The sequence below is a fragment of the Haliotis cracherodii genome, unplaced genomic scaffold (assembly GCF_022045235.1).
Source record: "Haliotis cracherodii isolate W230 unplaced genomic scaffold, xgHalCrac1.p SCAF_6, whole genome shotgun sequence".
Taxonomy (NCBI): domain Eukaryota; kingdom Metazoa; phylum Mollusca; class Gastropoda; order Lepetellida; family Haliotidae; genus Haliotis; species Haliotis cracherodii.
This window is the reverse complement of record NW_027266319.1, coordinates 61417201-61444387: the sequence shown is the minus strand read 5'-3', so window position 1 is coordinate 61444387 and position 27187 is coordinate 61417201. Positions and strand designations below refer to the sequence as shown.

The following is a 27187-nucleotide window of genomic DNA, read 5'->3' as shown; positions in this document are numbered from 1 at the left end:
TAATGCTGCACTCAGCAATATTCCAGCTAGACCATCCAGTGAGTGACATTATGAGCATCTAATTGGGATACGATGACATGTATCAACCGAGTAAGCGAGCCTGACCACCCAATCCTGTTAGTCGCCTCTTAAGACAAGCATGGGTAGCTGAAGACCTATTCTACCCCAGACCTTCAAAGGTAAGTGGAACACTTGGTCAAAGCTCCAGACATTCTTAAAATTCATCATATGACACTATTAACTGTGAAAGACTATGTGGTGTTTCGAGTTCCAAAGAATATCGGTGTGCATGCAATGAGTTACTTGTCTGCACCCACAAGATCAATCGATAAAATGTGTTTTAATATAACAACCAACCAAGAGACCTGTCTATTTTAATACCATGTGAATGAACTTAAAGCATGGCTCTCATTGGTCGGCAGTCCTGCTTAAAAGTTCTTTATGTCACTGATGCAATAACAATTTGCTCTTGTTGATTTTATGCATGTAAATAAATGGTGAGAAAAAGTTTGCAACATTTATAATTTTGGGGAGGACAAGTGTCATAGTATAATTTTAGGCTCAAAGTCCGAACTGTTACACCAAAATCGTAATGGTTGGCATCTCTGTAAAATGTACATGTCACAAGTCTAAGTAAAATGATACATTTTACCAATACAACAACAAGTTTAACAGCTGAAAAGAGAGGTCCAGTGGCACTACAGAACACAGTGTCTAAGTGAAAGGATAGAGTCTTTAATGAACACATATATACTTCAGAGTCCCCAGTGAGTCATGCGACAATCCCGCACTACCACTCCCCGTCCTTCCCCACCATAACACCCACACATATCATGTACAAGAAATGAAAGTAGTCATCTCAGACCATGCTCTCACCTGTGCTTCTACGCATTAGTCTCACATCCTTAACAGGGGCACCAAACATCATCAACTCCGCTCGAATCTGTAACGAAAAACAACCTGCCAGACTTCGAAATTCCTTGCATTGGAGTGCACATTGTACAGTTATAAAGCTAATAATAAAATGTATTTCCAGGGTAAAAAAATAGTTTATACTTATCCTGAATCATACTTTTTGCTTATTTATACTCATTTTCAAAAGGCAGTATAAACGTTCTGAACTGTGTTCCCGGAGAACAGAGAAACATTTCACATGAGTGCACCCCTGGATTGCGCATGCGCACTGGAAGCACATCACCAAGCTCGGTTACTTGTCGCTCTCTCATTTCCCGTACCCACACTAAGACCCAAGACAGCAACTTACATCTTTCTCATCCACCTGTGGTGGTAGTCCACGCAGCAGCACTGTGTTAGTGGGAGTGTCCGTCATCCACTTTTCCCCGCCACGGTCCTCTCGCATTTCCCTTGCATCACGTTCCCTGTCACGGTAGCTCTGGCTATCCCCTTCACTGCCCTGAGAAAACATCTAAATGCATTTACCAACAGGAACACAATAAAATATATGTGACTTATTATCATCCAGGCACATCATTTTTAGCATTAAAGAAAATGTCATAATAATTATAATGTGTTATGATAAAACATATTTTTTTTCCTATGATCTGATCATCAGACACAAAGACTAGTACTAACATCCAAGCTGTAACTGTCATCATATCTGCTTGATGGACTTCTGTCTCTTTCACGGCGTTCTCTGCGTTCTCGACTTCTTTCATGGTCACGATCTCTTGGATGTCTTCGTTCACGACGTCCATCTCTATCTCGTCTTGATCTGATCAGTAAGTGTATATCCTTCAAAATTGTGTTATGTGCAATGCACCATGCCAAGACATGTCTTTGGAATGAAACATATTTATAATGTGTTTATCAATGGGAGGAACACTTTTATACTGCAGGTCAACAGCTAGTATACTACTTAAAAGGTCTTCTGGTGGAAGGAGTAAGTGTATACTCCGAAATGTTGTGTTCCTCATAATAAAGAAGTTGACATCCATATATTCTCTTCCTTACTCAAAAGAGATTAAAAATACCCAATTCTTTCATATTTTAGCAATATTCAAGCAATATCAAGGCAGGGGACACCAGAAATGGGCTTCACACATTGTAACCATGTCAGGAATCGAACCCGGGCCTTAAGTGTGACAAGCTCCCCGACCGCCCCTTGTAATATGAAAGAATCTGAAACTTCTTTTGAGTAATATATATCATGTATATGGCTGAATTGAAATTTCTTCTCTACATGACTTATGAAATGATTTTTACAGACCAATCCAAAACATGCAATAATAATTCACAACTACCCCTATGATTACTTATTTATTATTTACCGGTCTCTTTCTCTTTCACGGTCTCTGCTGGAGCCTCTGTTTTCCTCATAGGCTTCGCTGAATCTGTTGTTGTCCTCACCCCTGATTCCATCCCTGGCATAGCCTCCACCTCGATCCCCTCCCCCTCTTCCACTGTCATAGCCATAATCACTGCCTCGGCCACCATCTCGACTGTAGTCAAGTTCCCTTCCTCTTGTGTCTCTAGCATAGTCCATTCCCCTCATGTCTACACCATTCTCAAAGTCTCCCACTTGAGTTTGGCTGTCTATTTGACCATCTTCATACTGTCTGTTGTCAAAGCTGTATTCTGGTTGATAGTTGTTATATGTTTCAGCCATCTTTTCTGCTGGAAAATAAAGACAAATCGTGATCATACATTCTTGAGACATACTGTATTTGACGAAATAAGCGCCCTGCTCTAATAAGAGCCTGCGGCGATATTTGCTAATATATTGGCTCGTGAACATGGTGAACAATCCCAATTAGCAGCCTTTCCGATTGATCAATGAACACAATACTTATTTGTTCGTGTACAATATGCACCCGTGTTTTTACAATGTTACATGCAAAAATATATCTCTCGTATATAAACATTTCAGGCTGTCAGCAAGTACGAAATTTATCTTTCAACTCTGTTTTTTTGCGACAAAATAATATTCTTATAAGAGCCCCCTATTTCTAATTTTGAGAGCACCCTGGGCGCTTATTACGTCGAATGCGGTAATCGTAATTTTAGATTTGGTCTGTTTTCTGTATTATCTTTTGTAATCTAACACCAATTACAATATACAACCCACTTGAGTTTCACTCGAGGAATAGGTCACTCCATTCTTGTAGTAAGAGTTAACTTAACTGATGATTGTCACAAAAAAAATTCCTGACCAGAACCTAAATTTTTGCTTAGGTCGCATCTGACATTGTTGACTGAGGTGTAAACAGTCTTCATTTGATGTTAATCCCTCATGGCTTGAACAAACATTTCTATCATATTTTAAGATGAAAACATTTCTTTATCCACATTGAGATATACCACAAAGGAGTCATTGCAAGTAAATTGTACAACCAGACATAAGTTGCCTTGGGAGGCAAGCAGTGTCCGAAATAACTGCATGCCTGCCCACCTGCCCACCTGCCCACCTGCCCGTGGCTGGTAACTTTTCTGTTAGCAATGGTTAGGCAGCATGAAATTTACCTCCACCTGCCCCTCTGTCTGGCAGATAATTTTAAGACTACTGACATATTCTGTAATATTTTAACTCCTTTTCCTTTCATAAGTACTTGTTTGCATTATTTGAAATGAATCAAAATGCAGGGTTAGAAGCTAACAGTTTTTGTCCACTAGTCCTTATAATAAAAACATATAGCAAAACCCATCCCTGACAAGAGTCACAGGATAAAGCCTGCTGATTTCTCCTCCATCTTCTTAGACTTGTTGCAATGAAGTCATTTATATTTGAGCTGTGATCATTGTTGTGTTGTTGCTTATGTGTTTAAGAGGTCACCTTCTGCCTTAGCAATTTCGGCTGACCGGTCCCTCTTTGTGACTCAGGCTGGATGCAACTTTTTTTTTGCAAGTATATATGTCCCAGGGTTAGAAACTAACAGTTTTTGTCCACTAGTCCTTATAATGATAACATATAGCAAAACCCTTAAAATGGGCCAATATCTACTAGTCCTTAGGATACCTTTACTATTGGGCAGTTTGGTAAGGACTATAGGACTAGTGCCAATTTCTAACGCTGAAATGTCATTTGTCTCTTAGTTTTTGTGATTTTTCAATATTGATAATGCCTGAAAGAGGACAGGATACTTAGAAGATAGGCAGGCAACACTTATAGGTCACCTGCCCAACTGCCTTATTGGGTTTTAAAATTATTTCAAACACTGGAGGCAAGCTTCAACAGGTTCAATAGACTAAAGGCACTGATGTTTCTGTAGACCAGAACAATGTAGAAGAGTGACCTGAGGGCAGGGTGTATTTGTCCCACGACACAGATGTGCTGGGTAATTCTGAGTGATTGCCAATGTGCCATTGTCATTATATAAATGTCAACAGTTTTTTCCATAAACTCATATTACAATATACTCATCTGAAACTAGGATTCATCTCAAATTTACAATATAACTCATCGCATCCATATTTGACTGGATGTCATGAGAATTATTAAATGACTTCCTATCTTGAGCACATTTAGATTAGTTTTAGCTCTTCATTGCTAATTGGGTAATCGACAAGGTGAACATCTTATGAAAAGAAGTGGTATTTCCAGATGTATTAAATGTATATTATTGGTATAGTTGGCTGACAAAATTACAGCTGCATAAAATCAGTGATGCCATAATTACTTGAACACATGTTGAAGGACATGCACATATGTCATGTATGTATCTGTAGTAAAATATTTGAATTACTTATTTTTCACAACACAGGGACTGACAAAGAAATCTTTAATTGGCGTGCAGGCAAAGATGAAAGGGGAGCAACTAGAACAAGGAGATAAGGCAGATAACCATCTATCTATGGTAAGAAGAACATTGGGTATCTCAGGTGTGTCAGGAAAGATTACCATGATTACACACCAATGTTAATTTAACATTTAAGTACACAGGGCCCGGTTTAGCAAGTGCAACCTTTTATTGACAAATGCAACCTAATATTTATGTCTACATGCACCAAGTACATGTAACAAATCAATTCACTCCCCTGTTTTACAAATAGACATGCTATCGTGTGCCCCTATATTAGAAGTATCAAACAAATATGTCTGACGGGTATCTACAAGTGTACCTGGATACTTTATGCGTGAACAATTGCAGCCTGCAACCTTTACCATTCCTACGAAAGGCAAGACTGTAGCCTACCGACACAGATGTAATCTTAGCACTAATCGCCTTTGGCGGTGGCTCATAGATACTGCATGCCCTCGTGATCCATTGGATTAGGTGTGAGTTGTGTATGGGTTAACAATCTCACAGCTTTAAGCAAAATAATCTGATGTAATATGAAGTAAATCAAATTCATAAAACAATATTCGAAGAAAAAAGTGTCTGTCTACCAAAGCACACAAATGTAAACACTTAGGTGCTGATCACCAGGTAATGAGCACTGATTATTTGAGACAGCACCCTGGGTATTCAGGTTATAGAGAAAATGTCCTCATGCAAAAATGGCCAGAGACAATTTGAAGAAAATGGCCTCCAATTTTAGTGAAAATGGCCAACAAATAAAAGTAGCAAGAATTTACACTTAAAAAGCCAGCGAGGCCAAAGACAATGACACACACAGGAGGAGTGAGGATTAGTGTGTGTATTAATTCTTATTTTGTTTGGGGTTGTTAATGATAAACATTTAGGACAACTTCTGAAAAAGGAGACCAGTGAAGATTTTGGGGTGGAATAGGTCTTCAGCAACCCATGCTTGCCGTAAAAGGTGACTATGCCTGTCGTAAAAGGCGACTAACAGGATCGGGTGGTCAGACTCGCTGACTTGGTTGATGCATGTCATCAATCCCAATTGCGTGGATCGATGCTCTTGATATTAATCACTGGATTGTCTGGTCGATTATTTACAGACCGCCGTCATATAGCTGGAATATTGTTGAGTGCGGCGTTAAACAACAAACCAACCAATCTGAAAAAGGATCTTTTAATCCCTGACATGGACATATATACTTGCATCCAGCCTGAGTCACAAATAGGGACAGGTCAGCTGAAATTGCTAAGGCAGAAGGTGACCTCTTAAACACATATGCAACAACACAACAATGATCACAGCTCAAATATAAATGACTTCATTGCAACAAGTCTAAGAAGCCTGAGGAGATATCAGCAGGCTTTATCCTGTGTCTCTTGTCAGGGATGGATTCACCTGGGTATGTGAACCTGGAGTTGCTGTCACTCCGTAAAAGGAGCTAACACAGCAAGAACAGGGCTGTAGAAGACGCTATGGCTACTAGTCGAGACTGTCATGCAGGACATCCAGCTTGAGGTGGAGTGGTAGCACATGAGTTGTGGGAACAGTATGTGGATTGACAGATAACAGATTCATGAATACTGACTGAGTACAGTGCCATCCATGGACTACAATGTTAGTAAGAGTTGGAGATGGACATCGAAACAATGTGACACTGTGACATTCCAGAGTATCAATCTCATCTCATACATCTCATGTTAGGTCGGTCAGTGGCCAAGTGTTGGCTAATTAACTGCTTTGCACACTTTTAAGTTGAAAAAGATCCCTCATTAAAGTATTTAAGGCTCAGCAAGCTCAGCTAACACTTTTAAAAGCATAATCATGACAATGAAACTGATGTCAAGGCTTAGGCCTATATGAAAGTGACAAGTTTGGGCACAGCGTCATGTGAGTTTGAGAAGCCATCGAGAACCCATTCTGTTCGTGTACTCAAAGATTTGTGCCGAATGGCGTAGAGAGGTGAGGTGCCGGCCACGAGGTCCCTACCTTCCAAATACTTACGATAGAACCGATTAATGCAAAACTGAAGTGGCATTCAGCGACAGTTGACAGTCATTCTGACATTCATTCACATGCTGATCCTTTTCGAGCGCGTCGTGGTAAATGACATTTCGCAAGTACATTTGTCAAAACTATGCGTCGATTATTCAACATAGTGAAGTATACGCAATAAGGATGCCATATATCGGTTCATGATTGCGGACAACAAGTACTAGTAACCATTATTACCTCAAACGTCAGACGTCTTTGTATGCAACCAGCATCAAACTCCAAAATGGCGACTAACATAAGCATTGTGGGTAATGTAATGTAAACACTGCATCGCAGAATGGAAATAAAACGAACAAGAAATTCCCCAAATAAGCATATTCAAGATTATCTTCAGACATTGAACTACAATATTTTACCAACAAGTGTACCAGAAAGATATTATTTTTCATAAACGTCAGTCATTGTTTTGAGACCTCCCTACCTGTTTATTCTTTTTATTTTGGACCCTCTTCCGAACGCTGTGATATTTTACGACACTTCCCATGATTCACATTGATTGATTGTGTATGGTTTTAAACCGCTTTTAGCAATGTTCCAGCAAATTTCACGGCAGGCACACCAGAAATGGGCTTCACACACCGAACCCGGGTCTTCGGCGTGACGAGAGGACGCTTTAACCACTAGGTATCCGACCGCCCCTCACAATGTTGCAACGCACCTGTGTTAGATTCTATATAAACAAAATAAATCCCATCATATTACAAACAAAATAAATCCATCATATTACAAACAAAATAAATCCCAACACATTACAAACAAAATAAATCCCAACACATTACAAACAAAAATACATCCCATCATATTACAAACAAAAATACATCCCATCATATTACAAACAAAATAAATCCATCCTACAACAAACAAAATAAATCCATCATACAACAAACAAAATATCTCCCAACACATTACAAACAAAATACATCCCATCATATTACAAATAAAATAAATCCATCATACAACAAACAAAATATACCCCAACACATTACAAACAAAATACATCCCATCATATTACAAACAAAATAAATCCCATCATATTACATCGATATGAAGCAGTCAAAATCCTTAACAGAAAAAGTAACAACAGCCCCAAAGCTATCTAGACTAATAAGTGAGGTGAAATGGTTAGACATATTGCTCATCAGTGGAATCATATTAGAAATACAGGACACCTGAACCGACCCCAACCTGTGGACCAATGATGACCTGTTTACCAAGTTACTTGTGATTGGCTGGGGACAGATTCACTTTTGCCCGACCCTTGAACCAAAACCCGTGCAAAGAACACAAAACCTCTATTGACAAAGCTGACATGAAATCATCATAATCCAAAATATATGACTATAAACTCTTCATAGGCTACAGGAACCATATCCACAGCTCCAAACCCCAAGCACATTCAGTAAGCCTGCCTGATGGTCAGTCAGTATTCACAGCTGAATTTGAGGCAATTCATCATACACTCAAACTCATACCGGAACTTCCTGAAGCAAAGGCAGTCGTCCTATCAGACTCGCTAAGTGCACTTCAGGCCATCAGTGGCAGAAACCCAAACTCCAGGCCAAACACAGTCAACAATATTCTATACGAATATACAAAACTATCGGACCAAGGGCAACAGGTGGAGCTGTGTTGAATCCCCTCTCACATAGATATTCATGGAAATGAAAAAGCAGACTCACTGGCGAAGCTAGCTCTAGACAAAGCGGATATACAGCCTATTCCCTTTAGTAAACTAGAGATAAAAATCGAAATCAAAGCCTCTATAGTAGAAAGATGGCAAGCCCAATGGGACGCATCGGCAGATGGCTATGCAAAATTCAACCCAAGATCCAACAAAAGCCAAACTCATATTCAAATGAAAGGACAATTGAAATTGCTATCTCGCGCCTCAGACTCGGTCACAAAAAGCACTTTGACAAGGTTTGTTCATCTTGCAATCAGGCTGAATCCATTGCTCACTTGTTACTAGAATGTCAAGACCATGCCCCAGCCCGGGCTAGGTTAAAACAAGAATTGCAGTTAGATCCGCTATCTGTCATAGATCTCCTAAAGCCAAGAGATGCAATAGCGAAGGCCAAACTAACTCTATTTCTGAGAGATGGACAGATACTCGAACGTATATAAACAGAGCAGCCAAGGATAAGAATGAAATTATATCAATATAAGAAAATAGAAATCATATCAATACAATAACAGAAATTATGTGAATACCAAACACACAATAGATATGTGCACCCTAGTCACACACGGGAGTCACAAAGAGGGACAGGTCAGCCGAAATTGCTTATGCAGAAGGCGACCTCTTAAACACTTAATGCAACAACAACAACAACAAATCCTCTATTGACAAAGCAGGCATGAAATCTACATCATCCAAATATACTGAACAACAAAAGTTCCTGGGACATTGAATAAGATTTAATGCAAAAGTTATGTTTTTAACCAAATCTGAAACAATTTCGGTTTGCAACAGAAAATGACTCCTGTTAGTGTTCAAATGGTTTAATTTGCCATTCTGACTTCAGAAAATGCGTGATTTCATAAAAAAAAAACATCAACATGCCAAAATGGGACGTCTGGCGGGTCTTCTGGCGACTTACATTTGAGGCGGCGACGTACGGTTTGTGAAGATATTCGTCGAAGGCCAGGGATGCTTCTTGCAGTCACTGTTGCTGGCTGGAATCGATTTCGTAGGTGTGTTGATCAAATCCAGGTGTCTTGTCGATTATTGGTTACGCGTGGCCTGCCACTCCGATGATGGTCTCTGACTGCATTCGTCTGTTGCCAACGTTGCCATAAACACCAAATGGTGTTTCCATGGACGTTAAATTGTTTTGCAACATCACGTTGACTCGATCCTGCTTCAAGCATACCAATGGCTCGCAGACGCTCATTTTCGGACAGGCTTGGCTTTTCGTAATGTTGAATAATTGCGTAATTTTGTTGTTTTTCTGAGTGGTTGTTGTCAGCACGATGCTGAACAATGCATATGGAATCCCGTTAACACACATGTTTTTATACCCATTCTTGGGTAGTGAAATGCACGGGGCATAAAAGTAAATCTTTGCATCGAATGCATGCTTTTCTGTAGCAGTTGGGTTTTTGTGACTTATATATTGTGAATATATATAATATATGTAATAAATACACTACTGATCAAAGTGTGGCCGAGTTTATTTTATTGCTACTTTGTAAATATTTTAGTAAAGTCTTTTAATTGTCATGTTTCTGTTTTAGCCCGTTTCTGTCTCAAGCTAGATTACTTGATCAGTCTAAAAAACAACAATTAGACCAGCTCCAGCACTTATAAACTACTAACACAACAATAGCCACTTTCACCTATACAGCCACCAAAAGCACAAGCGGCTTGCTTTGTTTTCCTTCCCAGCTTCTGTATTATGTAAGTAAAAGGTTTCTTCTGTTTTTAGCTGACTTTGCTAAATAAGTTGGTCACTTACACTTGAAAGAAATCAGAGGTTATGTAGACTGCATTCAAATCAGTGGGTGATATATTTGTTGTGTTCAGGATCTCTGTAAGGTTAGTTTGTGTTTGGTTCATATTTATGTATCTTGTAGATATGTCTGTGCATTTAGTTTTATGAATGAGGTGCATTAAGGTAATGCATTGATTGGTAATTATATATAAACAACTTAAATATCATCTATATGTGTGAATGCAGTATGTATGTAGATTATGATTGAATGGCTACATATGAAAAGGTCATTTTTCATGTTCTTAATTTTATTGGCCATTTTTTTTTTTATGCGGCCTTATTGTTTCAGTTTTTCTAGAATATGGCAATCGATGTCACGATGCCTGTGATCTGCCCGCTCTAACAACATTGCAACACAGTGGTTAGTTATGTGTATATTTTGTGTATATTGTGTTTATGTGGCAGGGCGTGGAGTCATCCCACAGATGACATCCTTACCTTGTCAACTTGCTGACGAGGTTAACCTCTTTGGTCATGTGGACAAGGCGTCCGACTTCTGATCAGATGTCCGTGGTTCGAATCCCATCACGGGACTCGGAAATTTTATGGCCGCTTCAAAAGTAAAGATAACATTCTTATTCTATCCATTTTAACGAATAAAATACCACAATAATTTAATCAAAACACTTATGTTTGGCCATGTAATTTAAACTGATTTGTTTGTAGCGTGTTACCTCAGAGAAAACACAGATTTACCTCAGGGACATCTGACATAACAAATATTTTGAGAAGGTACAAATCGAACAATGGTTTCTGTGACGTACCGCAATTTGAATGTTATTTTTCATCATTTTACGGAATAATGTTGTGATCCGTCTTTTATAAATAACCACGCACATGTCAATAAGGGAGGTAACTTCGCGACTTGACATTGATAAACATGGATTGAACTTGAAATCGCAGGTGAGTATTTTGACACATGATCTAGTTATGCTCGTGCTTATGACAACAAATACACGGGGAAATAATATCTGTCACAAGTCAGCATGATATTCTGATCGATAAAATATATAAAGAGAAGAGTTAATAAAATGCTCCTAGAAATGCGTCGATCCATATACGAAATGGCAATTGATCAACCGTATTTATTAGGCATAGTATGTTTCGTAACTCTGAGTCTCGTACATAAAATAATAATAATAATAATGTGTCTTTTTTACCAGTGGTTTCGGTAGAGTTCTCGTTGCTCTTTCTGTTATAGCTAACTCTTTAACACTTGAAATGACGATAAGAAAATAATAATTTATGTTGTTTATTTTGTTGGGCCCATGCTGTAAAAAGGGAGTAATTTTACTAAGGCCATTTATACGAACATTTCTATCTTCATGTCTTGTGTTGGACGTAGTGTAATTAAGGGTGTAGTCAAAAGTGTTGTCTAACGGTTACAGAAGACCAAAATCACACAGAAACAGTATTGTCTTTACAAATGGCAGGGATATACCTGGACTTATGAAAGGGGTATGTTGAGATAATTACTTTAGGAGGCTGGAGTGAATCAATAATCAAGAGATCACGATTGATGGACCAAATAACAGACACCCATAATTACTATTGTTGTGCTGTAGGTACAATGTGTATTATTGTGTGTCCATTGGGACGCAGCACATTTTTTTCTGCGTCCATTCTCTACATTTGTGCGTACTGGACGCACTTTTGTGTGTCGCATAAAACCCTGAAATGGCATTCCTTACACTGTCCTGACCTTGACTGGAAATGACCAAGTACAGTGTATTTACCGTATTCGACGTAATAAGCTCCCAGGGCGCTCTCAAAATTAGAAATAGGGGGCTCTTATTAGAATATTATTTTGTCGAAAAAAACAGAGTTGAAAAATAAATTTCATGGTTTATACTGACAGCCTGAAATGTTTACATACAAGAAATATATTTTGCCAGAATTTAATTGCCCATAATTAAGGGTGCTATATTTTTAACACACGAGTGCATATTATATGCGAATAAATAAGTATTGTGTACATTGATCAATGTGAAAGGGTGCTAATTGGGATTGTTCACGAGCCAATATATTAGCAAATATCGCCGTGGGCGCTTATTAGAGCGGGGCGCTTATTACGTCGAATACGGTAACCATTTGGGTGTTTCGCTTAATTTCAATTCTGTAACACTGATTAATGATCCCCGATCTTTGATTTTCTCGCAGGTGATGAGTGAATGAGATTGTGCAGAGCATGATGGAGTCCTGCAAGGGTCCTCCTGGATTTGTCTTGGCATGTCCACAGCCCAGTGTCGACCGATGTCACCGCATGCCGAGACAGTCAATATGGCAGACACTGTCCTTCCCAAGAGTGTATGCAGCAGAGAATCCAACAGCCACAGACAAAATAGAACAGGCTGTGTCCATAGACAGCATAAAAACAGTGAACTTTGTTTCTGAAAGGGAAATACAAGAATATATGATGAAAGAAACAGGAAAAGACCGTCTTGTGAAGATGTTTTCAAAAAAGTGAGATGTGTATTTGCTGTCAGGGTTTTCCCTAAATTTTGAAATTGAAGATCAAGATGACACACCAAGAAATTGTTTAACAAGTCAAGTTAGATTTTGGGGATGATAGCAACGACGTGAAACGTCATACATGATATTATTTGTTGTATTAGGACTCTGTTTTCTTTAGCAAATCAGTTGTAAGCGAGTGTGCCAAAATGGCAAGGGGATCACTCATAAGTGTGTGTAAGCTAAAGACATGAGACACCATATAGATCTACCCGTAAGTAACCTTTGTAAGTGTCAGGGGCAGTCAGGTAGCCTAGTGGTTAAAGCGTTCGCTCATCCTGCTGGGTTTGATTCCTGACATGGGTACAAAGTGTGAAGCCCATTTCTGGTGTCCCCTGCCGTGATATTGCTGGAATATTGCAAAAGCCTTGTAAAACCTCACTCACTCACTCACTCACTCACTCACTCACTCACTCGTAAGTGTCAGTCACCAACAGGACACTTTCCATTCATTTCCTTACTGCCTTAGACATGACTAGGGAAATTTGCGCTAAAGTTTACATTTGGCTCAGTCGGTTTATTTGTCGGGATAACAATCCAAAGGTAGGGATTTCACGTCCGACAGAATCTCATAAAAACTAGTTGCTGTCTTATTGACATGTGACCTATGGCAGAGGTCGTCCTCATGAGAAGTTACTACTACTACTACTACTACTACTACTACTACTACTACAAGGTACCATATTGGAAAAGGTGCTCATATTCTCAGCAAAATGATGTGCATCAGATTGATGCAGAAAGTATGAAATTTATGTCATATTTAGTCAAATATGCAGGGTTCTTATATCAGGAAAGTTCCAGGCTCTGTATTGAAGGGTTTACAAATCTCACTGGTATTTGGTGAACATAAACTATGCATACTTATTACTAGTATTTATGATTAATAAATTTGTTACCAAAATAGAAAACTTTGTTTAACAGTGCATGCTACAACAGAATAAGTGTCAATGATAAAGACTGACACACTTTTTAGCATATCATTTGCATCCAGCCTCAATGTCCAGGCATCCATGCAAAGGATGCAATATATTTTGACGAGCCTATTTTTCTATTTTCTGTATCCGCAGTCATATAGGTGGGTGGAGCCCAGAGGTGCAGTTTATAAAGCAGGTGACAACACAGACAGCTTTAATCACCTTCCTCATCACGTCCTTCGTGGGCGGCCGACATGCGAGGGAGGAGTTTGTCAGGAAGCACCAGGCCACCGTCTTTTCTACACGGTTCAGGGCGTTTGTGAGTGGATGTTTTGGTCCCATGTTCTTGTTCTTGTTTATTGGGGGCTGTGGGGTAGCCTACTGGTTAAAGCGTTCGCTTGTCACACCGAAGACCTGGGTTCAATTCCTCACATGGGTACAATGTGTGAAGCCCATTTCTGGCATATTGCTAAAAGCGGCGTAAAACCATACTCACTCACTCACTCACTCTTTCTTATTGAAGCAGGGCACTTAACATGATGATTATTGTACTTGATGCAAATTCGTTTAAACTAATAATAATAAATAAATATTGGTGACATGATAGAGCTAGTTACCAATTATAAAATGGCATTCCAACAGTCGTTCTGATTGGTCCCTTATTGATGATGAGACATTTTACTTGCAAGTGTCAACCTCAATGGATGTTCATTTGAATCTTGGGTGACATTTCTTTTATTTCTTGGTTTATGGATTTCAAACTCTTTTAAAAAATGATGTATGCAAATTAAGAAAACCACACACACAAAACACCTCTCAGATATTTTTTACTTGACTTTTGTCCTGAAAAGTAAGGTTGGTATGAAAAAGATATTCTGGAGTAACAAAAGTAAAACAACTCTATTTTTCAAGAACATTTTATTATATTCCTGGCACACAGCTTGTTCAAAAATGGCAATATAACAATATTCATGTCATGGTGAAATGCATGAAAGATGTCGCCATTTTGGCAGCCAGACAATAAACTTGTCACCACTGCGCTTTGCAGTGAAGGATCCCAGGCAGAAATATCAGAGTGACTTCCCTTTGCTTTACACTCAACGAAGAAACAAAATCTTTTTATGTTTGAAGTTTTTATGCATGTTTTAAAGTAAAGATCGTCAGTAATTAAAAAAGGATTAATTTGTATTTTAATTTTTTTCAACATTTTGAAAGAGTGGTGCATCCACAAACCAAGAATTATAAAAAATGTCGCCTTGCTCACATTGTCTGCATTTTCCTTCAAACAACATCCAAATGAGAAGCAATAAGTAGCAATTCTGCCCTGTAGCATTAGGTTTTCCTAATAACACATGTTTGCCAATGTTTTATATACATATGACATAATGTTGCATTAGGTACAATTGGATGTCAATATAAGCATCTATTTCAGAGATCACTTCAAGATTCTATTTTCATGAAGAGTTTGTTGGATGGAGCCAAGTGGACAGTAAAAGTCTCCCTGTTCACAGTGTCCTTGTTGTAAGTAATAACAGTTAGTCTGTGATGTTGAAAGGGTCAAGGGTTGAAACTGGACGTTTAAACTTTAAAGTCAGTTAACTCCCTTGTCTTGGGACAATCCCCTGGCTGCATTTTCTTCTATGGTTATTTTCTTAATTACCAGGACACGCTTGCACAAAGTGATCTTAGCGCTAAGATGATCGGAACTCCCATACTTTAACATAGGTTTACGATAGTCTTAGCGCTAAGTGGGCCCAGATCAATATATGTGATTGGGATGGGGGAATATTTTGAGAAGACTGAGAGATACCGGACAAGTACTTTTTTGTTTGGATGTTTGAAACAATAATTGTTTTGTTTTGGGTAACATCATTATCAAACAAGTTTTAATGTGATCAGTTTGAAAATAATGTTTGACCACAGGACATGCCTAGAAAGCTGATGACTTAATTTTGCAATTTGTTTCAGAGGTATATCACAGTCCATTGCTGTATATCGCAATAAGTCATCCCCATGGGAATATTCAGTAGGCTTAGGTAAGTTTATCTTATATCTGGCACTTTCAGGAACTACGACTTTGATCTGGGGGGGATATACGGTTAGAACAGGTACCCAGCAATACATACTGATTGTAAGAGGCGACTAACGGGATCAGGTGGTCAGGCTCGCTGAGTTCTTTGATGCAATTTCATGGATTGATGCTCATGATATCAATCACTGGATTGTCTGGTTCAGTCTCAGTTATTTACAGACCGCCAGAATATCGCCAAGTGTGGCATTAAAAAACAAACAAAGCATGGAAACCATGCCGCTCACAATAGCTTACTAACATGATGTCAGCTCATTGATATTTATAATTACAATACTGTAATACGTTATTAGTGTTGAACTTGGTACATCGTGAAAACCAGTTAATACAGACTATGCCATACTGGTTAAGATCGGTTGGACTTCCACAGTTCCAGATTAAGGAATCATTGTTACAACCCCTTGGTATTTATAGAAAGACTCGTCCAGACTCGATTGTTATCAGACTGCCATCACAAAGCTGGAATGTTGCTGAGTGCGACGTAAAACAAAAAATGAATAGATTCTATTTGGCGTTTTGCGTAACCTGCACATCTAAGCAGTACAGCATCTCTAGCTGCAATCTAACCGACTCATCAACTTACCACGCTTAGGATGATGAGCAGATATCGTATATATGTTATCTACCATGAAAAGAAAACATTTTAAAAGAAATATTATTTGCCACACAGAAATTAATCAGTTATGTATTTGCAAACAAAGATGTTTTTAGGGGGCACGGGTGGCCCAGTCATCTCAGGCGCCGTGATTCCCTGTGCAGAGTTACGTCCCTTGGGCACGCCAGAAACCTATGAGTGTGGGTTCGAATCCCGGTTCGCCCCGATTATGTTTCTAGATTTGTCAGCACCATACCCGTGCTCGTGGGCTTCACCGAAGTGGTAAACGTCTGAGACCTGCATCACTTCGGGCTTTCCTCCAACATTAAGCTGACATGCTTTCATATTACTGGAATACTGTTAAAAGCGGCGTTAAACCCAACTCACTCACTCAGATGTTTTTACAGTGATAGAAAAGATTTTATTCAGGTATTATTGTCATTTCTTTGGGATCCAAATATGCCAAAGATGTTTATTAGAATGAATTGAAGACTCACTTAACAATGTGTTGATTGTGTTCATACAATTTTGGGATGATGGGGTAGCTCAGTGGTGTTCATCTTGCCAAAGGCCTGGGTTCAATTCCCTACAGTTAAAATGTGTGAAGCCTATTCCTGGTGTCCCTTGCTGTGAAGTTGCTGGACTATTGCTAAAAGCTGTGTAAAAGCACACACACTCACTCACTCACTCACTCACTCACTCACTCACTCACTGCCATTAAGTCCAAGTTACAACTTACAATGTTTCAATGAAGATAGATTTAACAAATGTTATATTTGGGATAACACTTTCTTAGTAAAGTACAGATTCTCATACTTTTTTGGGTTGAGTCCCATCCCATTGGCAAGTAGGTGCCTCACTCTGGCAATGTGGGTTCGAATCCCGGATCGGACTCAACCAAAAAAAGTACGAGAATCGGTACTTTACTAAGAAAGTGTTATCCCAAATATAAAATTTGTTACATTTGACCACATTCTAAATGGCATTCATGTGTTCAAAGATGGATCTAGACTAATTGTGAGAAATAATTTGTCAACAGCAGAAATATGCTGCCATATAATTTCCACGTAGCAAATAAGATATTTGGTAGATAGGAAGTTTGCTACTGGTACTTACTGGTACACAATTTTCAAGCAGCTTTCTGAGAAAGAACTACACTTCTAGTGTTAACATTATCTTTGAGCATTTGTACTGAGATACTAAAGTCTAAAGTAAGTGCTTTGGTTCGACATTATCAATCTCTCTTGTTTTAGGAATAACAGCAGCCTTCTTGAAGTGCAACTTGGGACTTAAGGGAATGTTTGCTGGTGGTGTGTTTGGAACAGTGATGGGGTAAGATTCAGGAATGTGAAATATCTCCACATTTTTTATTACAGTAGTCCTTGGAAAAAATCATCTTCCTCGTAAAAATATAATCAAAGATTTAAAAAAACACTCTGACAAATATTATCAAAAATCGGACAACTGTCATGGATTGTTAAGTTTTCAAACAAAGCTTTCAGCATCAGGTTTTTTTGAACGTCATACGTTTTCTATCACGAATACTTGCACTATAATGTGGGGTGTGGCATCACACAGAAATTGTAAATACTCAGATGATGACTTATTTTTCAGCCTATATGTGAATGAGATGTTTTACAGTTGTTCATGTGATTAGCTAAAAAACTATGAAAGTTTCTTCAATGTCCGAAAACCCATAACACGGGGATATATGTTGTATGAATGTCTTATGTTTGCAATGGAGTTTTGATTTTTTTCAACAAAAGGTAAGTAAGTACAAGGTAAGTTTTTTTCAATATGCTTCAACATGGGGAAAGGGTCAGACATTGCACGCTTGTGGCAGTTGTCCTTGTGTCTGGGGGGTGAAGTTTATGGCAGTATTGCTCCCAGACCTGGCGGGTAGCCGGGTGCGTGGAAGCTATGCCCGATTATTTAGATGTACTGATTTAACTTCGAAATTTTATTGCATCGGCCATCTTTGTTTATTTGACTTATTGTCTTTTGCCATTGACTTATTACACTTCTTGGTGTGAATGTTGTGCCAAACTGCACGAAATTGCTTAAATTGCAATCAAATGTTTAGACTTTTCCTCATTTTTTTCTGCTCATATTCCTGAAGATTCATAAGGGACAATGATAGAAGCCCTAATTTTTAACATTAACAGGTTAAACATTCTCTCACTTCAAACTTAAGCATGTTAAAAACTGTCCCGTTTTGTCTTTTCAATTCCAGCCTTGTAGGAGGGACAGCTATTTGGGGGATCATGTATGCACTGAATGAGACTCAGGAACAGAGGAACTACTGGAAGGTCCAGAAACACCTGGAGATGGAGAAGTAAGTGTCAGGTATCCTGTAGATTGTTGGTGTTTAATGCCACACAATGCCATTTAGAAAGTGGTCAAATGTAACAAATGTTATATTTGGGATAAATATTTTGGGAGCCGTGCCAATTTACACTTGTCAGAGGGGTACTCAAAGTATGTGATCCAGACTACCAGTTGTCGGACTTTCATTTTTTGTGGAAGCCTCGGTGGCTGAGTGGGTTAGATCGCTGACTTTGTGTGCTGGCGATTAGGTGCCTCACCCTGGCAAGTGTGGGTTCGAATCCCGGACGGGACTCAACACAAAAAAGTATGAGAATCTGTACTTTACTAAGAAAGTGTTATCCCAAATATAACATTTGTTACATCCTGTAGATTGTTGTTGGTTGTTGTTGTTTAACGCCGCACTCAGCAATATTCCAGCTATATGACGGCGGTCTGTAAATAATTGAGCCTGGACAGACAATCCAGTGATTGACATCATGAGCATTGATCCATGCATTTAGGATACGATGACATGCATCAACCAAGTCAGCGAGCATGACCACCTGATCCCACTTGTCGTCTCTTACAAGCATAGTTGATACGTATTGTATTGTGATCTGTGTATGGGGTTATCTATCGTATCTTGACCTTGCTGTATCGTTTCACCCCTAATTGCTAATGTTATGAATCAGTTTTGTTGCTACTCAGATATTTACAGGCTGTCACAACATTGACGACTGCAGCATAACACGTGAAACTACTGATGTTGAAGTATTCATTATGATAAGATCATCTGCGAATGATAAGTTGGATAAACATGACATTTATGTGAATTTTGTTTGGTTCTTGTTTCGTTCAATTTTGAGATAAAGAAATATCACATACAATATGTTTCTGTTCTCTTCCCAGAGCATCAAGAGGCCTTCTTGTATCACCCGAAACAGGAGAACAACTTCAGCCCCAGCCAATGTCGTAGTTATCTCCCTTGATGGAGTGTCATCCTTCTGCTTGCTTTGTCACTGAACATTCGTGCATGAGCTAACTGAACACTCTATCAAGATACAGAAGATGTGACCCATCTTCCTTATGAAGTGACAGGGAAGGGTCTTTATAAAGTGTTTGAAATCATCTGGTAGTCCTAATTTAATGTCATTTTATATATAATGTATACCTATTATGGATGTGAATAAAACAAAAGCATATCAACTCCTTTGTCATTTTCACCACACTTTTTTCTTGGGGACAATTGCTTTTACAGGAAACAATTTACCACATCCACCAACCATTGATTGCATGACATTTTAGAGCATACTTTATTTTCCGTGTTAACAGCCCTGATCAATCTGTAATTATCTGTAAGCAACTCCATCAGCACCATGACTGTCCATTAGTTTTGTTTATTGTACACATTCTTTACAGAAAACAGAATGTTCTAGTGTTAGTGTTCTAAGTGCTTATTAGGGCAAATACAGTATCTAAGTATTGAAATATCCATGTGTATATCAACACAAAATCAAGATGTCAGAGAAAGTGAGTTTGATGTAATACTGCTTTGAACAGTCAAAATAGGTAATTGCATCGGACATAATTTTGTCAGTGATGCCTTGAATTTGGAAACAACCTCCTGCTGTCTGCAATAACACCTTATATGAAGGCCTTGAATGTTCAAACCTTGATAAAACAACTTTTGAACAAGAGTCATATATGACGTAGAAATTAAGAGCATGTTCAATTATACATTATAAGCTGTAGCAGGATTACGAGGGGTATATGGAATTTTACGAGTATCGCGCTAGGTTTTGTACCAGGAGCTCTCCAACTGACGTGGGACCAGAGACCATATACATGTATATGGTCTCTGGTGGGACGCGTAAAACCCCATGTACTCCGAATGATCCTGCTACAACAAATTTATCTTACTGACATGTTATAATGACATTGTAAAAGAATTAAAACAAATTTAAAATTGATAGAAAACAAAATTGAGCTGAGACTAACTTCTGCTATGTCACATGACTTTCATTGACTCCGAAAAAGCATGTGGCTTTTTGTTTTGAAGCGGGTATAAGGGATTTATTCTGCCTCTCAGAAATCCACGTGCAGCCTGACTTGCTCATGACGGGGTATAAGGGATTTATTCTACCTCTCAGAAATCCACGTGCAGCCTGACTTGCTCATGACGGGGTATAAGGGATTTATTCTGCCTCTCAGAAATCCACGTGCAGCCTGACTTGCTCATGACGGGGTATAAGGGATTTATTCTGCCTCTCAGAAATCCACGCGCAGACTGACTTGCTCATGACGCGGTATAAGGGATTTATTCTGCCCCTCAGAAATCCACATGCAGACTGACTTGCTCATGACGAGGTATAAGGGATTTATTCTATCTCTCAGAAATGCACGTGCAGCCTGACTTGCTCATGACGGGGTATTAGGGATTTATTCTGCCTCTCAGAAATCCAAATGGAGACTGACTTGCTCATGACGGGGTATAAGGGATTTACTCTGCCTCTCAGAAATCCACATGCAGAATGACTTGCTCATGACGGGGTATAAGGGATTTATTCTGCCTCTCAGAAATCCACGCGCAGACTGACTTGCTCATGACGGGGTATAAGGGATTTATTCTACCTCTCAGAAATCCATGTGCAGCCTGACTTGCTCATGACGGGGTATAAGGGATTTATTCTATCTCTCAGAAATCCACGTGCAGACTGACTTGCTCATGACGGGGTATACGGGATTTATTCTGCCCCTCAGAAATCCACATGCAGAATGACTTGCTCATGACGGAGTATAAGGGATTTATTCTGCCCCTCAGAAATCCACGTGCAGACTGACTTGCTTATGACGGGGTATAAGGGATTTATTCTGCCTTTCAGAAATCCATGTGCAGCCTGACTTGCTCATGACAGGGTATAAGGGATTTATTCTGCCTCTCAGAAATCCATGTGCAGCCTGACTTGCTCATGACGGGGTATAAGGTATTTATTCTGTCTCTCAGAAATCCACGCGCAGACTGACTTGCTCATGACGGGGTATAAGGGATTAATTCTACCTCTCAGAAATCCACGCGCAGACTGACTTGCTCATGACGGGGTATAAGGGATTTATTGTGCCTTTCAGAAATCCAAGTGCAGCCTGACTTGCTCATGACAGGGTATACGGGATTTATTCACCAGCTGAGAAATTTATTTCCATCCATGGCGGGATACATAGTATTTTATCAAGACCATGGGAACATATCAGATCTCATCATGCTGACATGGAGGTATGACAACAAGAGTTGTGAAATGAAGACATCAAAGGCGTGAGCTGTTAGAATCTTGCTCTTTGTTTGTCTGTCAACTAAAATGTTGTGATGTAGGTTCATGATTAACTTAATAACAGACATGGCTCCATACATAAAACTAGGATCTGATCACGGTTACAAGAAGGGTTGATTTAAGATCGTGATCTTACCGGAATCGTTTCAGAATGCTGACATCTGTTTGGCCTAAAAACGCGCATCCTTCAAAATTCGATTATGATAGAATTACATTTTTATTTCATCTCGTGACCTGAAAAAATCGACATTTTCACACTCGATGATATTCATATGTTATTTGACCAGCAAAAGGAAAATATCCTCGATTATCCAGCGTGTAATAATATTATCGTAATTGAACGGAGATATGATACGCTGGATAATCGAGGATGATATTTAAGCAGCCCGTATGTAACCACCCCGGAGCTGTTTTGATCACAGTGTTCCAATAATCGTGTCTAGGTTTGTCAGCACCATACCCGTGCTTGTGGGTTTCACCGAAGTGGTAAACGTTTGAGGCCTGCATCACTTCGGGCTTTCCTCCCACATTAAGCTGACACGCCGTGATATAACTGGAATACTGTTAAAAGCGGCGTTAAACCCGACTCACTCACTCTCCAATAATCGTGACATGGTTCTCACAATACAGACTGCCAAGTGGGCAACCCTGTCAGCCCGGAAACCCCACATTCCGGACGATCACTGCATGTTATATGGAGAAGCGTCAACTAGTATTAAAAGGACATTCATTAATTTTGATCTTAATTAATCCTGACACTTAAATGGGAGCAGTACTGTGAGGGTGGTCGAGGCTCACAAGAAGCACTGACCAACATTTGACAGAAAAGGTGTAAAACATGCTCTTTTTCTTAAAACCTCAGTAAAACCAATGGAATAATTGTATGAATAATATTACTCAAAATCAGTTTATAGAAATGCTTTAGGTTGCAATTTTGTGTTCCGGGAAATTTATAGACACGGTTCTTCCGACAGATTAGGGACACTCTCTGTTTGATTTGTCATGAAATCTGGTTTACAGTTATTCCTGTATTATATCGTTGTAGTTGTAGTTGATCATCTGCCGGCCACACAACTGGGACGGGTGTTTAATTTCAGTCTCACGGCTGACAGCCAGATGCATATAGAACATGAATGAGGCTGCGCCCGATTTTCCTCTCTGTTGGATATTTTCACATTAAATAAACAACTTAGCAAATCGTGATTAAATTGTTAATATTTTTGATTAAAAGTGTGTAGAATTCAGACCATGTGATGGAATGAAGGACGATTCTCATATTAACTTAGAAAACACACATCGATATGAATATTCCGACAGAAAATAAATGGATATCTCCGTTAGACAAGGATATAAAGGCTACAACTTGCTTCATATAAAAAAAAGAATTATTAAATACATGTGTGGTATTACACATATATTGAATAGGTGACGTCACAGAAATGGTGAAATGTATACCATAAAACATTATTTAAAGGAGTCGAGGCGCTCTAGGGTGGCCACCACACAATTTTTAAACGTAAGACGATATTTTTTTCAAGATCATGGATCCGTCCCTGGGTGCGATTTCCCGAATAATGTTGATTTCTCTGTTTTAAATGTCAATTATATCTTTCCTAAAACGACATTTTACTGAAATTGACGCTAGTGAAACTACAATATACGAACGCCTTGTCTATATCAACAACACTAAGCTGGCCCATATGACTGAGAGAGCCTGCCCACAGCGAGCGAGATCGCGAACATTCCAGAAGCGGTAAGCTCCGCCTACTGCGATATTTTTAGTCTCGCGAATGCGCACTGGCGTTGTTTCGTCACATCCGTAAACAGTAACACGCTGTCATCCCAGATCTCGAATCCTCTATTGCTTTCTCGATGCGTTTGCTGGAAGAATCGACGAGGTTGTGGATCTGTTGTGTAGCTGTATATAAGGTGAGGGTTTTAACTGGATGTCATTCTGTCATTCAGCTTCAACACTGAGCACGACTAACAACAGACCGCCGAAGCAGCGCGAACTCCAAGTGTATATACAACGTAACTGGGCCATTTACATCGAACTACTTCACCTACAGCGTTGACGAGATCAAACCATAAACGACGATGTTGTTCCACGTGGTACCCGAGAACATGTTCGGAGACCGTACCGGGTATTCAAGACCCTGCTATTACCGGAGACACCCGTGCCGTCGACAGCAGCAGTTGAGTAATATGGGTTTCCTCCACGACATTCTCCGCCCACTAATGGTGATGTCGCACAACAACCCTGGGTCGGAAAGCTGTCACGGTAGACGCCCATGTGACACAGAAACATGTCAGGGTGTCACACGTCGAGGGGCACAGAAGGGGGAGTGTCCTTCCCAGAAACAGGTGCCGAAGTCTAGGATTGCATGCCTCGATTTCCGCGGTTTTTCTGCAGATGAAATAAAAGTGAAAGTCACAGACAGCGCCGTAGTTGTGTGTGGCCGACATGATGACCCAGGCAACTCCTTCCGGGTCACAAGAACACTTCCGCTGCCACCTGGTGTTGACAAAACGGGAATTATCTGCCGATATGTTGACGGCAAGGTCACCATTGAGATCCCCGCCTCCGCGAAAGACAGCGTGGAGGACAAACCGGAGAAGCAAGAGGATGAGAAGAAAGTTGAACACAAGGAGGAGAATATCCAAACTGACCCTACCAGGACAAGTGACACGGGCGATGATGATGATGACGACGGTGGAATGGAAATAGATAGGGAAGCCCAAGCAGCTTTTCAAGTAGGCATGGAACATCTGACGGGACTTTTTTCCAGCATCTTTGGTCTTCCTCCTGAGGAGAAGAAAGATTTGGTCATTGGGAGTCCTGATAAGAAGGAAGAATCTGCTGAACAGGCAAACACAGCTCTAGACAGAGAGGAACCTCGCCCGGAAGACGACAACACAACAGAAACGGAGTCCTTGGATGTCGAGGAAGAGAGAAGCGAGGAAGAGAAAGGGGAAGAAGGAGATACCTGCCTAATGTTGAAATATGACGAGAAGTTGTCTCTCACAGATGACGCTGATGACTTCCTGCACGTGGAGAAGCAGACGACAGGTGACAGTGCTCCAGAGCAGACGACAGTCCGTATAATGCACAAAGAGGAAGAAGTAGCACGACTGATGTCTGATGGAGAGGAAGATGTTGACAAGACTCAGGCCGAAATCGATGAGAAAGCTCCTGCCTCCTCAACATCACAATATTTCCAAATTCGGTTCGATCTGTCCAGCTACAAACCAGACGACATCCGGGTAGTTGTTAGAAGTGGTGACGTCATCGTGGAAGCCGAGCGCGAGAGCACGTGTGACGGTTACAGCGAGACTGAGACACTGCGAAGGCGCATTCGTCTCCCGGACAAAGTGGACCAGTCCATGTTGACGAGTGTCCTGAATGCAGAGGGCGAGATGACCATTCAGGCGCCATTCCTGTCTCAGGCCATCAGTGGGAAGGAAGAGAAAACTGTCCCGGTTATTTGGGAGTGACTGGAGACTGTGGACAGATCATGACGGATATATGGGACTCAGTATTCGAGGTGTTGAGGTGGTCACATTCCTGTCTCAAATATATGTTATTTAGTAAAAATGTGCGTCTTGACAAATATGTACTGTAGCTAAACGGATTATAGGTCTTATGAAAATCGTGTTATAAAATTGATGGTTTGATAAAAAACATTTCTCTGTCAGATGCCAAGAATTGTTTACATTGTTTTGTTTTAGTTTTAAACTTATATTTTAAAATGTAAACTACTGTCGCGTCAGTATTGGGTTAAAGTGTACACTCTGACTTCCTCCCTGTACATAATCCAATTACATTCATCAAAATGATTACCAAAATTACCACATATTGCATTATTTTTTCATTTCGTTGTTGATCTTTGTTCGCACACAATTCATAGGCTATATTTGTAACGTTGTCATGTGATATTAAGTTTCATATATTTCACCAAACATTTGTTTTGTTGATACGTGTATCATGTTTCACAATGTAATAAAATGACGAGGCATACATCCACAGGTTTTCTTTTGAATTTTTTATCTCGCAGAAGCATCTCGGTTGATATGAAGACTCATATCATGCAATACACACGCTGTGTATGTTGTAAATAATATTTATACTGCTCGAGCCACGTGAAGATCCGGGATAGAATAGGTCTTCAGCAACCCATGCTTGCCGTAAGAGGCGTCTATGCTTGTCGTAAGAGGCGACTAACGGGATCGGCTGGTCAGACTTGCTGACTTGGACAACATGAACAAGACCTCCGCCCCCCATTATTCTAGGGCTGTTTCTCGTACATTGTACTGTAGACACATTATTCTGTGCCTTTTCCCCGTACATTGTACAGTAGACACACTATTCTATGGCTGTTTCCCATGCATTGTACAGTAGACATTATTCTAGGGTTGCTTCCCATGCACTGTACAGTAGACATTATTCTAGGGTTGTTTCCTGTACATTGTACAGTAGACACATTATTCTATGGCTGTTTCCCATGCATTGTACAGTAGACATTATTCTAGGGTTGCTTCCCATGCATTGTAAAGTAGACATTATTGTAGGGTTGTTTCCCGTTCATTGTACAGAAGACACATTATTCTATGGTTGTTTCCCATGCATTGTACAGTAGACATTATTCTAGGGTTGTTTCCCGTACATTGTACAGTAGACACATTATTCTAGGGTTGTTTCCCATGCATTGTACAGCAGACATTATTCTATGGTTGCTTCCCATGCATTGTACAGTAGACATTATTCTATGGTTGCTTCCCATGCATTGTAAAGTAGACATTATTGTAGGGTTGTTTCCCGTACATTGTACAGAAGACACATTATTCTATGGTTGTTTCCCATGCATTGTACAGTAGACATTTTTCTAGGGTTGTTTCCCGTACATTGTACAGTAGACACATTATTCTATGGCTGTTTCCCATGCATTGTACAGTAGACATTATTCTAGGATTGCTTCCCATGCATTGTACAGGAGACACTTTATTCTAGGGTTGTTTCCCGTACATTGTACAGGAGACACATTATTCTAGGGTTGTTTCCCGAACATTGTACAGTAGACACACTATTCTAGGGTTGTTTCCCGTACATTGTACAGGAGACACATTATTCTAGGGTTGTT

At 39.7% G+C, this 27187-nt stretch overlaps 3 protein-coding genes across 3 annotated transcripts in view; 2 read left to right on the top strand and 1 right to left on the bottom strand.

The window, feature by feature from the left end:
* The window catches only part of LOC139446816 (RNA-binding protein 5-like), a 33620-nt gene extending 26566 nt beyond the window's left edge, over positions 1-7054 (bottom strand). The window contains exons 1-5 of the mRNA XM_071228150.1: positions 6991-7054; positions 2289-2634; positions 1594-1732; positions 1265-1414; positions 877-943 (exon numbers count right to left, since the gene is read on the bottom strand). Of these exons, the coding sequence (XP_071084251.1) occupies positions 877-943; positions 1265-1414; positions 1594-1732; positions 2289-2626 (694 nt within the window). The 5' untranslated portion in view covers positions 2627-2634; positions 6991-7054. The remainder of the gene's footprint in view (positions 1-876; positions 944-1264; positions 1415-1593; positions 1733-2288; positions 2635-6990) is intronic.
* A 4089-nt stretch (positions 7055-11143) lies between these two features.
* On the top strand, positions 11144-19926 carry LOC139445542 (complex I assembly factor TIMMDC1, mitochondrial-like). The gene is made up of 8 exons (XM_071226684.1): positions 11144-11210; positions 12468-12770; positions 13886-14051; positions 15165-15253; positions 15701-15768; positions 17670-17748; positions 18650-18751; positions 19633-19926. The coding sequence occupies exons 2-8, from the start codon at positions 12496-12498 to the stop codon at positions 19697-19699; spliced, it is 846 nt and encodes a 281-aa protein (XP_071082785.1). The 5' UTR covers positions 11144-11210; positions 12468-12495; the 3' UTR covers positions 19700-19926.
* Positions 19927-23960: 4034 nt separating this feature from the next.
* LOC139445432 (titin homolog) lies at positions 23961-25725 on the top strand. Its single transcript, XM_071226577.1, has one exon. It carries the CDS (start codon positions 24147-24149, stop codon positions 25542-25544), a length of 1398 nt encoding a protein of 465 aa, XP_071082678.1. The 5' UTR covers positions 23961-24146; the 3' UTR covers positions 25545-25725.
* Positions 25726-27187: the final 1462 nt, after the last annotated feature.